The sequence below is a fragment of the Atractosteus spatula genome, chromosome 24 (genome assembly GCF_055471065.1).
Source record: "Atractosteus spatula isolate fAtrSpa1 chromosome 24, fAtrSpa1.hap1, whole genome shotgun sequence".
NCBI classification, from domain to species: Eukaryota; Metazoa; Chordata; class Actinopteri; order Semionotiformes; family Lepisosteidae; genus Atractosteus; species Atractosteus spatula.
The window spans coordinates 13,703,556-13,722,378 of record NC_142729.1 but is presented as its reverse complement, the minus strand read 5'-3'; the positions used below and the strand labels follow the sequence as shown (position 1 = coordinate 13,722,378).

At 36.0% G+C, this 18,823-nt stretch overlaps 1 protein-coding gene across 1 annotated transcript; it reads left to right on the top strand.

Annotated features, from left to right (window-relative positions):
• Positions 1-868: 868 nt before the first annotated feature.
• On the top strand, positions 869-14,954 carry LOC148815945 (cytosolic phospholipase A2 gamma-like). Its single transcript, XM_088904763.1, has 10 exons — positions 869-1,005; positions 1,189-1,387; positions 1,934-2,042; positions 3,147-3,287; positions 4,326-4,367; positions 5,422-5,496; positions 10,544-10,657; positions 11,025-11,179; positions 11,627-11,795; positions 13,126-14,954. The coding sequence occupies exons 1-10, from the start codon at positions 914-916 to the stop codon at positions 13,293-13,295; spliced, it is 1,266 nt and encodes a 421-aa protein (XP_088760889.1). The 5' UTR covers positions 869-913; the 3' UTR covers positions 13,296-14,954.
• Positions 14,955-18,823: the final 3,869 nt, after the last annotated feature.

Genomic DNA, 18,823 nt, shown 5'->3' with positions numbered 1-18,823 from the left:
TCACAACGTTATTATCAGGAAAATAAAGACATTTTATTTTGTAGCAGGTGCATTGTCATGTTAGTGAAAAGATATGACATAAGAAAATTAATTATGCTAGTTAGCATTTGTCGTAGGGGTTTATTGTTGCTGTGAATGCCACAGGCATGTTACTCCTTTCCTGATTACATGGATGCAGTTAATAGATGAGAGGGTGGTGAATGGACAGGCTTTGGGGAAAATGGAGAGTACATAAAGTCTAATAAAAGAGGCAGAGCAGAAAGGGAAAAAGTGTATGGGAAGACAAATGAAACTAAGATTTTGCAGGCTTCTGCATTGTCTGAGATAACAGTAGGCAAGGATCAGGGCTCTGAATTGTGTGCAAAACAGGCACCTTACAGGTCTTAATAGGGAAGGGACTTGTGAAATGAAGTAGAATAAGTAAATGGAAGAAGAAATAATTCAGTTTGAACCATGAAATTGTAGGTTGAGTTGGAGTGATTAAATAGCGCTGGTGGAGAGGGTGACAGCCAAGATGGAGTTACAATATTTCATGCTGTTTTAATGATCTTAAGTGGTGATATTACAAATACCATAACAGGTTGCACTTTTGTTGCTGGTAAGTAGATTCTTGCACTGTTGTTATTTACATTAGATGCTTTCATGAGAGAAACATAATAGGAGAATGTTAAATTTAAATAATTCTGAATCTTCTTCTCTTTAAGGGACACCCTTGAGTGGAGTAGGGTACACGATACACAGTTGTGATATCTCAGTAACTTTGCAATTCATTTACACTATTTAATAGCCTAATAATTATCTGTCAGACTAACACACTGTTTTTTATCATGCTCTTTCTCTTGCTTCTCTCTTCCTCAATCAGGACTGTGTCCCCTCTATTGCCGTGCTGGGCTCAGGGGGGGGTCTGCGCTTCATGGTGGCTCTCATGGGGACTTTAACTGAGCTGGGGGCTCAGAACCTGCTGGACACCATCATGTACCTGTGTGGAGTGTCAGGATCTACCTGGTGAGTCTGAGAGACTGGACTCTGGGGTCCAGGTTTGTGCCAGGTGGATCTGTGGAATCAATATGAATTCTGAAGGTTCGCATAAAGCAGCAGAACTTCTAATTCTGCTCTAATTCTGTAAGATATAAGGATTGAGCTCCGACGTTTCTCCTGGTCTCTACTCTTGTTTATGTATGAATGCAGGTGTTTGACATCTTTGTACCACAACCAGACCTGGTCCTCTGAATTAGAGAAGGCAGAGAAAGAGATGGTGCAAAGACTCACAACTGGCTCGTTTGACTGTCTAAAAGCATTGGCAAGAATTATGGAGGCAGAAAAGGATGAGAACTTTTCCATCACAGATATATTTGCATCTACAGTTGTGCACGACATGGTGAAGCAGGTCAGCAGTCCTTCCTGCCTGGGTTTCTAGCATCTTTGTCATCATGTATTTGTGTATTTCCGAAAGTCTTTCTCTCTCTTCATTGATGCTTCTGAGTAAAGCGTACAGTTTAATGTGGTAAATTGTAATTACTAAAGGTTTTATTTCCCTACAATATATCTTTGCTCAAAAATGAAATTCACTTTTTTATTTTTACTTAATTTTCATTAGTGCACACCATTGGTGTGTACAATAAAATAGGAAAGGATATAGAAACAAATTAAAGGAAATTCTGGGATATTTTATTATGATTTGATGCTTTAGCAGAAGTTTCATGCTTAAGGTGATGTGACCTTACTATTCAGGACAAGTAACTCTAAAGGGAGAACACAAGTGCTGAATCTAGATTTTTTTTTCAATTACTAGAGCTGAAAACTAACCTTTAGATAATCTCTAATTGTATACAGCTATGTGAGCCCCACTGAAGATCTCAGAGACCCTCCAAACCTGGTGGGAGTACCTGGGGCGTACCATTGCTGGGTCTTCACTACAATATATTTTTTCCAGGTGGATGAAGAACATTTTTCTAAGGAAACCGATGATGAAATGAACAACCCTTACCCCATCTTGGCAGTTGTGGACAAGGAGCAGAGACAGAAGGATGAATACGATAGAGGTAAGATACATGATGATGGATGAACATAAATCTTATTTAAAATCCTGCAGAAAGGCCATATACAGTATTACATATTTTATAGTAAATGTTAAATGTTCACAGACCGCATCGCTAGCACCTAATCTGATCTGAAAAATTATGACCAACCAGCTGCTACTGATAAAGGTAAGGAAATGATCATTAGAGCTAAACTATAAGGCTACTAACAGTCCAAAATAATTTATATTTTACGAAACTGCCAATATGTATTTAAAAAAAAAGAAGGACTTGTTTAACTTCTTTGATAATTGAACCCATGGACCTTACTTTCTGTGTAAACTATTATTTGCTCTATGAAATAATATATGAAGTCAACAGCCCTGGCAGGTTATACCAACAAATCATAAGAGTTTTCTGAAGTCTGAACTTTTCTGAAGAAAAATATATATTTTTTATTCTAGTGTTATTTACCCATGTTTTCCCTTCAACCAAATAGTGTTCCTCAATTAGTTTGCGATTAAAACTATTTTCTGTTCTCTTCAAAAAGAACTTAAACTAAAAACCAATAAATCCTTCTGTCTCCTGGTAAAACTTCCTGGTTTCTCTCACGCTACACAATATAAAAGATAACGGTGTGCCTTCTCCTCCTTAAATACCTGAGGCGGATGATTTCCTCCATTGTGTCCAAACTCCTTAATTTATTTTTCTTTTCCATTCAACCAAGGGCTGTTTAGGACTTAGAGATTCATATCCTTCAAACTAGCCATGCATACTACCATATACCTTAATTGTATAAAGGGTATAAACAATTTTTATGGACCTCCAACCAGGATGTCACAGTTCTCATTTTCAGTACATTTTTTATATACTCAACAACTACAACAAAAGTTGGACAAGGTATTACATTAAAACAACAAGAATATTAATTGTATCTATTAACTAACAATAATAATACCATTTAATATTAGAAAAATAGACACACAAGAGTGGCCTCAGTGCCTTCAAAATGGGTTTAGAGATTAGCATGGATTTAGGGATGAAAGAGTTTTTCTAGTTCTGGTATCCTTTCTCACTTCACTATTCTTCTGCTCTTCCTCCTTTTCTCCATGTCTCTTCCTCTCACAGGGGTCTGGTGTGAGATAACTCGCCATGAAGTGGGGTATTCTGGGTATGGAGCCTTTGTGGAAACACCATTCTTTGGGAGCCGTTTTGCAGGAGGGAATGAGGAGGAGCACAGAGATGAGATGGACATCCTGTACTTGCAAGGTCTTTCTTCATCTTTGTTGTTACACTATAGATGAAGAAAAAACTTTACTTGGATGCCAAAGCCTTTGATACACACAAAAGATTTTTAGGCCAATGGAGGAACTTTACCATATATTACTATTGGACTTCAGTTTATTGTGTTGGGCTTTTACATAATGTTTGGTAATGGTGATAAGACATTCCATGTGTTAGATTTGCATTAGGAAATTAGGGAAATTAATAATTGTATAGGGATGGCTGTTCCCAGGTGCTCCTAAATTATCTTGAATGGAAGAGATGCCCATGGTGACTCCACTAACCGCTGATCACATAATCTATGTAAACTTTTGGTTCACAGAGAAGGGTTTCTCAACTCTCATTGTAGAAAAACAACAGAAACAAAACTCATCCTGAAACTAGGTTCACACCTCCCCCTTTCTCTCAATGACTGACTTGTTTTCAAGTAATCTTCTCTATTCTCATGCAGGTTTTGACTTCACACCTTTCTTCACCCCTCTCCACTTTGCACTTTCTGAGTGGCCTCTCTGCCTCTTTGCCCCTCCCTCCTCCTCTCCTCTCCCAGCTTTTGTTCTTCTGTGCAATTTAATCTTTGCTGTCTGCCCTGTCTTTCTCACACCTGAAGAAGACTTCACAGCCGGAACATTGTGTTTTCTCTCTTCTCTTTTCAGCATGGAATAAACCTTTTACTTGCTCCTTTGCAATTTAGGTTAAAACAACTATCCTTTTTCTGTCTTAGCAACGGCCTTGTTCATAATACCAGCCTTGTATTAACTGCCGGTAAAAAGAAAATGGCTTTGACTGAGTGAGGATTTCCACTTTTACTTATTGGGTTAAAACAGGGACCATCAGCACGGTCTGTTTGGCATGTAGGCTTCTATATATCAGGAACCATATATGTGCAGATTTTCCAGCTCCGCTACAAGAAGTGATCTGTTACACAAGGGTAGTGAATTAAATAGTCTGATTGTTTCCATGCTGTGATTAAGTGACCTCAAACCATTTTCATTGCTCTCTCTCTGTTTTTTACTATTTCCTCAGGACTGTGTGGCAGTTGCTTCGCTGACTTCCAGTACAATATAGGTATAATTTTAATATCTTGTAAGTAATGAATGTGCTGTATGCTCTCCCAATCTGCATCTACAGATGCACCCATTCAGAATGTGCAAGGTATGACAAAAGTACAGTGCAACAGCTTTTTAGTTTTCCAAATAATCTAATATAGGACTGCAGCACTCTGTAGAATCCTTAATATACTGTGGGTCTGCATGTGTTCTTCACAGTTCATCGTATTTTAATAATAAAAATCAAATGTGTATTAACCCATTAGTGCTTTCCTGAGCCATTCATACTGTACAATAATACTAATTCAAAACATAATTTTTCTATTTAATGCAATGTAATTGTGAATAAGTAGTAATGTATTATTTATTATTAATACTGTGTATAATGAGATAATTTTATTTTAGATTTTGTCTTAACTATATTATATATTGGTTTTAAAAACTGTATTAAAAGCAAATAAGCATAGAAAACAGGAGCAGTTGGACAATGACTTTAACTATGCTTAATTAAAAGTATTTTAAGACAGAGGCCGTGAGTGAGCCAGACAGTAGGTAAGAGAGAGAAAGAGAAAGAGAAAGGGCAGTGGCTAGGAATTGAACCCAGGTCAGAGGCATAGCAGGTGAGAACTCCACCACTTAACCAAAACATCACCTTGCTTTACAAACTAAATTAAAAATTACAAGTGTTTCATTTTCCATTACATTGCAAATAAGCCTTATATATAGTATATAAATATAGATTGTATAACCAACACACAATTAAAATGTACTGGAACAAGTAATAGGTTTATTCCATGCTGAAAAAGAGAAGAAAGAGACCACAACGTTTTGGCCGTGGAGCCTTCTTCAGGTGACACCTGAAGAAGGCTCCACGGCCGAAACGTTGTGTTCTCTTTCTTCTTTTTGTGTTCTCTTTCTTCTTTTTTTCAGCATGGAATCAACCTATTACTTGTTTCTTTGCAGCCTACGCATGCTGACGCAGCTACCCACCTGAACTATTAAAATGTACTGTTATGTACTGTACTTAGAAAACTTTAAACTGTTTAAGCATTTGTCTGATTTTTATGTTGCAGAATGGATTTGCAATCATTTGTTAAAAGGCAACACCGAAGAGACTAAACAAAAGAAAGATATGAAGGCCATTCAGGGTGAGTTTTTGAACCTGGGAAGTATAGAACAATTTGAAGAATTACAGCCTAACTAAAAGGTCATGCTCACCTAAATTAACACAGTTGAGTAAGCTTGTTGCTTTTTAAGATATCTGCAAATTTACCAGCAGGATTGCTGAAGAAAATGTTCATTTCAATATATTCCAAAAATCTCCAGTTTGAAAATCAATTCTCAATCTTGTCGTTGGAAAACATTTGAACCCTAACAGTGACTCAATCCACAGATGCTGATGTCTTCAGCAATCCGATAATCACTATTGTAGTGACAGTCAGATGGAAATGTAGACTAATTAATTAATGTGATTTGAATTTGTTCCACAAAGCTTTCAGTTAAATATCTTTTGGTTTCTCCAACATATTGTTAAATGACAACTGATTATGTATGACTGATTAATGTTGTAGGGGTTTTGTGATTTTACTGAGCCAATTATTAATTGTAGCAGTAATCATGAGGTGGTTCGTTATGGCTTTTAGACAATCAATCGTCAGAACAATTAACAACGCACACACACATGGATCCAATACACAAGATACATTTATTAAACATAAATTGTGCACAAAACATATACCAGTCTGCCTGAATACAGGCAGCAGACCTTACTGTGAGGGTTATCAAAATACAAGGTATATAATCCCGAAGAGATGCAAACACAAAGAGATACACAACAGAGAATATATTTCAATATATCGTTCGGCTATACCATATCTAATCAGTGTCATTACCCACTGTTACATTAGACTCGGAAGTAAATACATTACTCATGAATTAAATTGATAACAACTTGTGTTGAGGTAACAATTAAATTCTCAAGACGCAATGTAGAACATGGGGTTTACTTGACCCAGCAGTCGTCCAATAGGCATCGTCTCGGCATCCTCTGGCTACCGGCCAACCAGTCGAGGTGTTGCTCGGAGTAGGACGGACGGAGGAATCTAACTGCGGCGCGCAGTGCAGTCATTGCTCCCAGGGGTCTACTAGTAGTCTGGCTGACTGGTAGAAAGTCTCTATGCACAGAGTGTGACCGCGTGTCCTCGCAGGTCACTCTTTTGCACAGGAAGAAAACTGGTTTGTTCCCAGTCCAGAGCTGCTTCTGAATAAGCTATTCAAGTTGTCGACGAGGGTCCAACTGTAGGCTGCTGTTGATCAAGCGGAGCATTCATGTTGGTTGTTGCAGAATTCTGAGTACATACGGGATCCTCGGCCTCGCCCTTAGAACAAAGTCCAAGTCCCAGTGCAGACAACACCGGTTGTCACGTGATTGTCTCTGAGGGTGCGCGAAAATGGCCAAGGAGAGCCCCGACCTGAGCTTGTGCTACTTTTTTGACCAAGACACAGATGTGTGTTGATTGGTTGAGAGTTTGGCGGACATTGGAGACCCACGTGGTGTTACCACGCTCTGCCAGTCCCTGATTGGTTGACCAAGGTGAGAGATGAGTCACTTACTCCTGACACTTAGGAATGCAGTCCAGATTTCCTCTGGAACTCCCTAGACAGATAGGCGCCAGGGATGACCATTGATCATTAGCTAAGTGCATCCCCGTTTGGGAGTTGTTCCTTATCAAAAGAAAACACCTTAAATCAGCCTGCATGAATAGCTTCTCTGTGGCTGCACCACAGAGATGAAGAGAGAGATGGGGCTCATTTAGGAAAGCACAGCAACGCTTAATTCTGTCTTATTAACAAGCATTACCACTACAATGTAATGAGATAAACTTTTAATTCCAGATGAACATCATTATTTATTGGATGTGAAGGCACTTCTTAAAAATTCTGAGAGAGTCAGATTTCACTGTGGATTAAATAAATAGGTTGTTTCTTCAGACCATTGGATTAGAGGTGCTGTATTGAAGATTAGAATGAGATTCAGTAGGATTTTTTTGGATAGTGTTGTTCATGAGGAGCTTGAGAATGTGATGGAAATGTCTAAGTATGATATACTCTTAGCTATTTGCCTTGCAAAAATATTGAGACCTTTGCACAGATTTCACGGTTTGTTGATTTTAAGCTTGAACCCACAAAACTTTGAAGTAGCAATTAATATCGTAATACTCTGCTTCACAAATTAAAAGCAATAAATGAAAAGAAATAAGTAAATAGTTAATTTTAAAGAAAATAGAAAAGTTTCAGTTTACAGAAAAATTCCACCAGAGCCTCACAACATTGTCCAATAATACTATTCTTGTGTCTAATTTTTAGTTAAGCAAGATTTGAGCCCCAAAAAAGATTCAATTTTTCTCACGCACTGCGATTCAGGCACAGAATGGTTAAAAAGAGGTCAGACAGACAGGGGGGAGGGGTGAAACTGTTACCTGTACTGGATAAAGTGGTTGGAAAATAGGTGGATTTACTTCAGTAAAATGCTTTCCAATTTTAATGCGATATAGAAGATATTATTCATAATAAATTACCGGTCTGTAAACAGTCTGTAACCGTCTGTGGACGGTCTGTAAACTGAAAATATATAGAGCAGCCATGTTGTTTATTGCCTCTTTTTTCACTTGGAAGAACATTCCAATGTTAATGCGACACTGAAGATATTATTAATAACCTTTTAAATCTGAAGCTGTTAACTCTACTTCACACCTGCATATCAAGATCATGGTTTCAAAATAAAAAAAACCATCAAACCATAGGTTGGATGACAATGTCATGATTGTTTCGCAAGGATGTGAAATGTGACAATTTGTTGGAGTTACCATCAGGAGTAAAACGCCAATTTCCCACTGCATTCTGGGGAATGTTGTTTGGACAAGAAACCTACATCTTGCCTCCATCTATCACTCTCTCACAATTCATCATGAATGAATGAGTCAAATTAAACTAAAACATGTTTACAAAGAAAGTGGAATTCAGTAGTACTACCAGCTATGTAAATACATATATTTAGATCCTTAAATTAAAATCGTTATTAATTTCTTTAGATACGTGTTTCCATATTATATTCCCTATTAATCAAATTCTAAAAGTATGCTTTTGTTTACTGCGATAATGAGCGCAAGTATTCATGGAAAATGGTAATCACTTAACTCACTTAACTTTGAATGTTTTGTGATATTTAGAAATACCAACAAATTCAATATAGTGTCGATAATATTTATTATCAGTAATAACGACAGTAGTAGCAGTTTGAAATTATTTGTTGTTATCAATAAATGACTTAGCTTCAAACATATTGTGATATTTAGAAATATAAAAAATGTCAATATAGTGTCCATAATATTTGCTATTTCAGTTTTTCAAAGAAATGTTTATTTGTTTCTTTGAAGCCGAATATATCCAAAGAAGGTGTACTACTTTCTTTAGTAGCACATGAATATAATTACATTATTAATTTCTTTAGATTCACAATTCCATATTAAATTCCCTGTTAATCAAATTTGAAAAGTATGCTTTTGTTTACTGCTATAACGAGTGTATTCGGAAAAAAGGTTAAAACAACGTTTTACAAAGTATATAAACTTAATACAGTCAGAAAGAGCAACGTAAAAACGTTTCTAAAGTAAACACGTGTAAGAGTTTGATGCTTCAAATGTTTAGAAAAAAAGTGGAAAACTTTTTGTTTATGTTCCTAAATTAATATCGTTTATGAGCATGTCAAAGGCATGGTGAGATTCTCAAGACTTACTTTATATGATTGGAAAAGAATACGTGATCGGATTGACGAAATGCTGTGGTGTTATTTTTTGTCCACTACTATTGCACCATACACCATACCATACCATAGAGGCCATTAATCTAAATGTATAACTTGTCAAAATAATACTGTGTGCCTGAAATAATTTGTATTTGTAAAGCAAATTATTATGATGGCTTTACTATAAATTATTTATTTTTCTTTGCAGTTTTTACTGACATTTGACTTTTCACCCATGAAAGTTCTCAGTGTGAGCATTCAAGTTTGGATTTTAAATGTTCACTTTCATAATGCGTATATATCAATTTTAATTCAGTAAAATGAAAATGGGATTTCTAGGTACTAATATTACAAAAAATATGGATAATACAATTTAAAAAACTCATACAGAAAAGAAAACAATAGTTATTTACAGATTTTTTTCTCTTGGCTATTATGTACACTGTCAAACATTTATGTGAAGCAAAACAGGTAAATACAGTATATAAATCCAACAGCATTACAGTATGAACCAGTCTCAGTGAAGTCTGTAAGTGATGTTTTCTTTTTCTTAACTTGACTCTCCAAGGGTAATGTATTTCCTATGCAGTATGATCATTTATCTCCTCTTTGTCACTCTCAGATTTCAGTATTTCAGTTCCATTTAGAAATTATGGAATTTTGGTAAGTCATCATGGAATTATTTTTCCCTGAGAACAGAAACACATGGCATGCAATGAAACTAAGCAGCAATTAAACCATCGTAGCAATTATGTTTAGCAATTGTAGGAATTTTTAACCTCTTAATCCAATACAAGGTATCAGAGAAGCCAGAACCTATCCTGGCAAGCAACAGGCTCAAGTCAGGATATACCCTGGAAAGCTATATTGCATTGCAGGAAAAACATACTCACATAAGCACCTGTTTTTCCCAGAAGCCAGATGGCTTACCACTTCAGTATGTCTTTGGACTTTGGGAGGATACTTGAACACCTGGCAGAAACCCTCACAAGCACAGGGAGAGCATACAAGCTCCATGCAGAGAGCACCCCAAGTCCAGGATTGAACTCAGGGCCCCGGTACTGAGAGGTTGCAATGTTAACCACCATTGCCACCCTTTTATATATAGCAATTATGTTCTATAAGATACTTTCTACAAATCACATTTAGAATACTGTGTTTCATAAAAAAATGCAATAAATTTACACAGTTTGAAATACTGCAATAACAAATCTTACTTATCAGCATCTTTAATCAAGGGATGTTCATATTCACATTACTGATGTCAATGTGAAAAGCTGGGAACCAAGCTTTTATCATTGAATTCAACTTATTGTATTTCCTTAAGGATTAAATCACGTGTACAGGTAAAAACCAGGTTCTAATGCTGTACTTCCTTTCTATCCCTTCAGATTCACTTGAAAAAATGGACCTAACACCTGATTTGTTCAAGAAAATCTTCGCTCTCATTTTAAGCTGGACATGGGGAACCAAGCACAACTTCCTGTATAAATACCCTGACACAGGTTAGAATATGAACAGCAGTGAAATACATGAAATGGTGATCAAATATTATATAGAAATATAGTATAATGTGTTAATAAAGCAGCATGCGCCGACCAGTTCTCAACATTGGCTTTTCTGATGTTCCTATAGTTATAGTTATAGTATAAGAGTGTTCAGTTGGAGATCAAAAAGACATGCTTATAATTTTTTTAATACTGATGTGAATCATCCTGAAACAACATTGTATAAACAGTGTAATAGAATGCATGAAAATGATATTGTTTCTTAAGAAAAGATAAAACACACCTGTTATAAATTACATGATTATTATGAACACAAGTACCAAAGCAATGGCATCAATATTTTTGCCTTTTATTTCCTGTCCAGCAAAAACTCTCCCTGAATATCTGGTCAATAATGAGAAGATCTACTTGGAAGATGCTGCTATTGCCAATGATTGTGGCTACCCATTGGTTTTGAGGAATGACAGAAGAGTTAAGCTCATTCTGTCATTTGATTTTTCTAATGAAGACCCATTTTTGGTAAGACGCTGTATTGGAAATCACAATATTTAGCAGTTCAGTATAGTGAAGTCTTATACAGTATATAGGCTTACATGCTTTGCATCAAATCATCTCCCTTAGCCAAGAATGAGATAAACTTATACAGTATGCAACACAATATATTAAATGTTACCAACCACTTCTCACCTCTTTCAGTGTTGTGCAGTCGTGTATTTCTTAAATGGTTTTATTTTTTTCATGTTCAGAAGTGCAAGAGAAATTATGGCCTAATACAGTGTGACCGAGCATACTTTGATGAAATCATTACTAAACTAAAACAGTACAGACCTTTTGCTATCCTAGCTGGATAAAGCTGTTGATCTTCTCTCTGTGCCTTTTCCTCTCTTCTCCTTCCTTAACTTTTGACATACCCCCATCCCCTTCGCAAACCTCTCTGCTGCACTCCTCTCTCTACTCCCATCCCAGACTGTCACTAAGGCAGCTAAATACTGTGAGAAGAACAACATTCCCTTCCCACCCATTCCACCAGTGACTAAGGAGGAGAAGGAGTGTCCCTTAAGCTGCTACGTTTACAGTGCTGATAAAACCCCCACAGTCATGCACTTCCCTCTGTTCAACAAGGACTCCTGTGAAAGTAAGTGAATCAGACCCTAATCAAACCACTTACCTTGTCATCAGGTTTTCACCTCAGACACCTGGATATTCTGTACATCAGTTGTCAGTAGAAACATCTAATAGGTAATTATGTAATCCAGTGCAAAGAGACCAACAGAAGTAATGTGATCATGGGAAAAAATTATCTATCCAACCATCAATTTTTAATAACTTTACCCATCGTGGCTTAAAATGAGCTGGAGCCTAACTTTCCAGGCACAGGACATAAGGTGTGACTATACCTTTGAAAATGCTAGTCCAATGCTGGGCAGACACGCATTGTATTCAGGGGTAATTCAGAAGTGTCAGTTAACCTGTATAAGAATTGGCTTCTGAAGGTATCCAGTATAGCTTGTTAAAATAATTTGTGGAAACACCAGCATGTAAAGCAACACAGTGGTCTATTTGTGATGAGACTATCTTTGATTCAGACACAGGCAAGCAAAAGCTTAAACAGTTTTTGTCTTGAAAAGACAATGTATTTATTGTGATCATAATGATGTGAAGTTATTATCTTATATTTATAACTCTGTAACATTATTCTATAACATGTTTTTGTTCCAGTTTGAGTCAGAGATGCCAGTGCCTGAATTTGTCTTTTTGATTATTGTAATACAAAGCTGCTAGTATGACTAAACAAATGATCAAGTAATAGGTTTATTCCATGCTGTAAAAAAGAAGAAAGAAAACACAACGTTTCGGCCGTGGAGCCTTCTTCAGGTGTGGGTGACATCTGAAGAAGGTTCCATGGCTGAAACGTTGTGTTTACTTTCTTCTTTTATTCAGCATGGAATAAACCAATTACTTGTTCCTTTGCAGCCTATGCATGCTGACGCAGCTACCCACCTAAACAAATTATCTGTTATTAAAATGCAGAAGCATATCTCTCCTGCTTTAGCTTCCTCACAATAGATTTGTGTGGATTTTATAATAAAATTGAAAATACTGCTGCTCACCTTTTAGCTCTTTCTTTGGCTCCTGACTACATGGGTTTACTGTTACTTGTCTTTGGACTCTGGTCTCTATTTCAAAATGAGGTCCTATCCTGAGAGATTATGCTTAGTGTTTTGTCCCTCCGAGACTACAAAATGATCCCAGCCTTTATATGAGGTTACAGATCAATCGAAACTTTTACATCTGGTCTTTAAACATACCTTTTTATACTAATTTTCTAATTCTTTTAACAACTTGTACTGTTTAATCTTATTTTGATGTTTCTAATGTGTTTTGCTTTTAGTTTGACATATTTAAAGCACTTTAAATTGTCAAGACAAGAATGATTATTCCATCATAATTTTGTCTTCTTTCAGGCAAGGAAAAAATTGTTCAAATGAAGAACATCTACAAAACATTCAACCTGTCATACAATGAAAACGAGCTTGATGATCTTCTGAATGTAGCTAAGAAGAATGTCAGTCTCAACAAAGATAAGATTATCACTGAGATAAAGAAGGCTGTGGGTGCAGAAAGAAAGAAGTGAAACCAATAAAACCTACACAATGAAAGAGTTGGCATTTTAGAGAACATTTTTAATCTGAGGGTTTTTTTGTTAAATCAGTAGTTTTATAGACATGGATGCAGTTAGATTGTTCATTGCTTATGATTTAGGCTTCTTATTTGCATATTTTTTAAAACAGCATTTGTGGAGTTGTATTGACAGATACAGATTAAATACACCTTTATATAGAATGTGAAATTAATGATAAACTGATGACCAACATATTAGGATAGATATAATATTTCCCTTGATGCTCCTGATTATATATTTCGAGATACGTGTTGATTTTATCTGAAACCTCTGATGCAGTTTGTTGATTTTGTTTTCAAACATAACATCATTTTATTAGCGCTATACAATTTCTTGCATTAGGAATTAGTCTTTTCTTTTCATTTTCAAACAGTATTCTGAATCTGATTATTTTTTAATCTGAAAAGATGCTTTTTGTTAGCCAATGCACCTCTCTGTTCATCATATCTGGTTTGAAAGATTAAAGAATCCTAAATCTATAGTATAGAATTATAAAAAGGTTTTGAAAAAGTGAAGCAACAAAAAGTAGACTTTAGAGGGAATTTGTAAATGGAGTTCATGGAATTTATGGGACAAAGACAACTCCCACAATCATCTGTTCACTAGTGTATAAATACTTTATACTTTCCTGTATAATATACCCCCACTGTCAACATCATTGCAGCTTTCTTTCTGTTTTTTTTTTATAAGACAGGTTGTATCATCTTTCATGATAGTCGGGCTGTTATTCCTCAAGACAAGTGGTTTAAAGCAAAACATGTCCCTAAGGCTCTATTTCCTTTAACTCCTTATTGGGATATATGATGAATTAGAAAGATTTTCTAGAACCACAATTTAAGAAGATTCAGAAATGACTGGGTGTTCAATTAAAATGAGTATTTTATTTGTTGGATCATAATACTGTACATTCCTGTGTCTTCATAATATGATTGTTACATCATATCATAATACTGCCAATTCTTTAGAAAACTAGAAATATGTACCATATGATTCAGTACAATACTAAATTGGCAGTGAACTGTAAAAAAGAAGATGAATTGGCTGACAATGCACACAGATTGGGTTTTAAAGAACCTGATGCCTTATCTACAGTATTACAGCTCTTTTCATTTTCAATCCAAGCAAAATACAACATCTTTGTTTCCACACAGTACTTCTAAAGGAGATCCCTGGTTAATAGAGAGGAATACAAACATGATACAGTACATACATGAAGCCTGTCAGGGAATGTCAGAAAGTGTTAGAAAATTGTACTCTTCCTTGAATTTGTTACCAGATAAAGAACTCTCCACATCTGCTAACAAGTAAGAGCACTCTGCAATTCTGTCTCTTTCACGTGTTTAATTGTTATGCAATCTTCATTTATTAAGGGTATTGTACGTAGAAAATTGATTTTTATATGCATTACAAAATTTAACTAGCTTTGTTTTGGAACACATTCGAACATAATTTACCTAAGAAAATGTTTTCTGTTTAAGATTTGGTGAAAAGGAGAAATATAGAGATTGCCATGATGCAATAATTTCATTTCAAATATTATTTTGCAGATTTGCTAATAAGCTTTATTATGTATAAGCTTTGACTTTTGCTGAGCATGTAATAAAGACCATCTCTCAAAGCTGACTGTATCTCTTAATGTCTGTGTCAATGTAAGATGCTCATGTCGGGCTTGACGATGCTCTAGACAAGAAAATAAGTTCAAGTATCTATGATGAGTCTGTTGCAGCTGATTCCCTTTGGATTCGTCTAGAAATCAATAGAGAACACAGGAAAAGCTGTAAGATTAGTCTATAAAAATAACCCATATAGGTAAGAGTAGTCCCCTTGTGAGACCAAGCTAGTCTGATAGATGGCACAGAAAAGGGTCAGAGATAAAGATAAGTGCTTTTCCGTTGACTCAGGGTTAGACATAGGAAAGGTTTATCTACTGTACCACCAGTTCACTCACTCTCTGAGCACGTAATGGACTATTGGGACAGGTGGGGATATAAGGAGGAACTCTGTTAAGGTTAAGACAAAAAGGGAATAAAGACCAGTAGGTAATGGACCATGTGATTGAGACTGTTATGAATTATATCCTCAATCGATCGAACAATGTAGAGTGGTAGTACTGAGTGTTACAAAAAATATAAACTATTAATATAAAAAAGGAATCAGATCTTTAAAGAGCTACAGATGCAGCCATTCAAAGTGCGCGTTACAGACACGTACCGCAGGTGACGTCGCTCAGTATGACGCAAGATGACGCAAGATGACGCGGGGCACCGCAGTACGTGATTGGTTGACCGACAGGGGCACTCGTGGTCCGTTGGTCTGTCGTAGAAAGACTTACAGTAAAAACGTCTTTGCTGTGCCCGTTGTAGGTATTGAATTTTACCACTGAAGGGAAATCTTAGTAGCTGAGCATAAAAAGAATAGGAGCATACTGTAACGCGTGTGAAAGCCATAAACGATATTAATTTTGGAACATAAACATACAGTATATAGCTGGTCTTGGTACTTTAAAGAAAAAAATACACACCAGTATTCCATTTCTCCCTAAACATTTTAAGCTTCGAAGTCTTTAACGTGATACCAGAGTCAACAAGCATACTTTTAGAATTTGATTAAAAGGGAATATAATATGGAATCGCGTATCTCAAGAATTTAATAACGGTATGATTATATCCGTGTACTGCGGCAGGGCTGTGTAGGGCTGTTTCGCCTGCCTGCTCATGTGAGCTGTCTTGTAGCCGACTGGTCTAGGTGCGTGCCTACCAACGGGCAGGTTGTGTGCTCGAATCCAGCTGGTGCTGGACCTTCCAGTTTTATTTATTTATTTTTTAATCGCGTAACATAAACATATTACCGTATGCAAACTGTACTGTATACAGTATGTATATGTATATTTAATGTCTTAACTGTGCCCGTTTAATTGAATTTAAAAAAAATATTTAACACACACATTAAGCTGTTTACATCTTCCGCCTGAGAACAGTCACCCGTTGCTACCCAACGCAGAATGGTGATTGGCTGACACCATCTGACACCCCTCTGATTGGAGAAAAAAGACGTGCTGGTTTGCATAATAATGTTCACCGCTCTGTCCAGCAAATTAATAATAAACTTTATTTTATATAGCGTTTTAAACGAATAAGTAATTAGATTGCTCATAAACCTAATCACTTGCTTTTTCTTTTTATTTAGGCTCAGATTTCAACTATAGATCGTATTATTAATAACCATAATAACAACCAACCAACAAAAACAACCATATAAACATAATACCAACCAAAAACATAGATAACAACCACAATACAAAATCAAATATATCAAACCATTTTACTCTCGCAAAGTCCTCCAATTATCATAATCCCGCCCCTTATGCAAAACCAAACCCTCCTCCCATCCCAGTTTATCCTCTTTATCATAAACAAAATCCACCTCAATTTTCAACATAAAGCATTACACAAAATCAATACCTCAACACTCCATACTCAACAACGATAATTCACAAACAGCCAGAACATGTAACTACACATTCCCAAACAGACCTAATTTCCATAGCCCCGCCCCTTATGGAAAACCAACATCCCTCCCCTGTTCTCTCTCTCCCCTGGCGGTTGTAATTGTTTTTATTTTCAAATAAATTTTAGCAAAGTCATGTATTTTAAAAATCTTAAGATTTGTATATTTATGTCTTTATTTAGTGGTTTCATTAGTGACAAAGGCTAAACTTTCTTGGAAAAATGTCTTTTATGTAAACCATGTTTGCTATTAATTCATTCAGGGCTAAAATATGTTCATTGTATTCTAATGAAAGAAGGGTTCCTTTCGCCGTAGTCGGGAGCCTAGCCTTTAACTAGTAAGTACTGTACTTACTGGGTTTTTGAGGGGGGGGGGGAGTGTCTTTCGCTGGAAATCTCGCCTCCTACTTTGAAAATACCCGTGAAACCGGTTCAATTCGTCACAGCCAGCACTCCTGCAGAGAGGGGGGTTGTACTTGCAGTTTATGCAGTGTACGCGTTATGCTCTTCGTTAATGTCAAAGCCGGAACATATCATTATATCTCATTTTGTATTTCTTAAAAAAAAATCGTTTTCCCAGCCTAACAGTATTGTTTTTAACCTGTAAATTTGCTGGACAGAGAGGTGAACATTATTACACAGAAGACAAAGATAGCGATTTACGTTGCATTGTGTATCGTGCTGCTTTAATACAGTTTTAAATAATTGAAAGTCTAAACAGTATCAGCTTCATTTATGGGTTTTAAATAAAGGTGATTTAAACGCGATTTAAATCAATATAAATGTTTATATTGTAACGCATAGGTGACTATTCATTGTTATTAAAATGACTTAAATTCGATCATGTTGTGATATTTAGAAATATACATTTGTTTGGTGCGAGTGAAGTTTTATTTAATCTCTGAGCCATACTGATTCTTCTGGAAGCCAGTTTCCGCCAGGGAGTAAAAAAAAACACACTATGGTATTCTCTCCAATGCAGTGCAGTTAAAAACATACCTCTGATGCTGCTCCTAAATGAATATCGTTTATGACCATCAGAAGCTTTATGCTTCTTTTCTTTTTTCCAGTGGATTGAACAGGGAGAGGCATTTCATGATGTACTTTTCACTGATGAAACAACAGTGGCTCTGGAACAGTTTTCAACCATGTCGTTTTATGAAAAGGGGAGATATGTACACGTTACTGAAGCTAAAAGTTTAGCCTTTGTCACTAATGTAAACACTAAATAAAGACGTATAGAAATCCCTACGTTACAGACTGCATATGGCTGGTATTGGTAGTTTAAAGAAAAAATACACACCAGTATTCCACTTTCTCCCTAAACATTTTAAGCATCAGAGTCTTACATGTGGTTATTTATTGCATAATTTAATTTTGAAAGCCACTGAGACATCAGGTACTACTGTTGTATTTATGAAAAAGAAACAAAACAAAAAACATACTAACAACTGTGCCATCCTACTCCTTAGTTAATACATTTTATTATCCATAAACAGTTAACATTGTTAGCAAAATATTTTGAATTATATTTAACCCTATTTTTTCTTTAGTTTTGTATTTTACTTATTATATGATAGTCAGACTTAATGTATATTTGAACAATGAAAATATATTTTTACAAGATTTTACATTAAGCACTTAAAATTAATATGGTTAATAAAAGTAAACTGTAACATGCTGTAACAAGATCGGTTAAACTGCGAAGAAAATGCTTTCAGAGAAAATGTTTCAGGTGTGAAGAACATAGATCTCTAATGCAATTTCAACCAAACCTGTTCCCACACACCCTGCCCCCACTACCATTAGAATATACACAAACATTTTAGCGTTTCATTCTGAGCAGAAGACCCTCACACCTGAAGAGTGCTGGCTGTGACGAATTAAACCGGTTTTACAGGCTTCAATCACAGACCATGAACAGAACCTGTGTGATTGTTGATAGATGATGTACTCGTAACATTTTTTCAAGAC

Coding starts and splice junctions, on each gene's coding strand:
- LOC148815945 (XM_088904763.1), top strand. CDS start 914: ATGGTGGCTCTCATGGGGACTTTAACTGAGCTGGGGGCTCAGAACCTG. Junction 2,043..3,146: donor GAAGGATGAATACGATAGAG/GTAAGATACATG, acceptor TTCCTCTCACAG/GGGTCTGGTGTGAGATAACT. Junction 10,658..11,024: donor GTATAAATACCCTGACACAG/GTTAGAATATGA, acceptor TTTCCTGTCCAG/CAAAAACTCTCCCTGAATAT.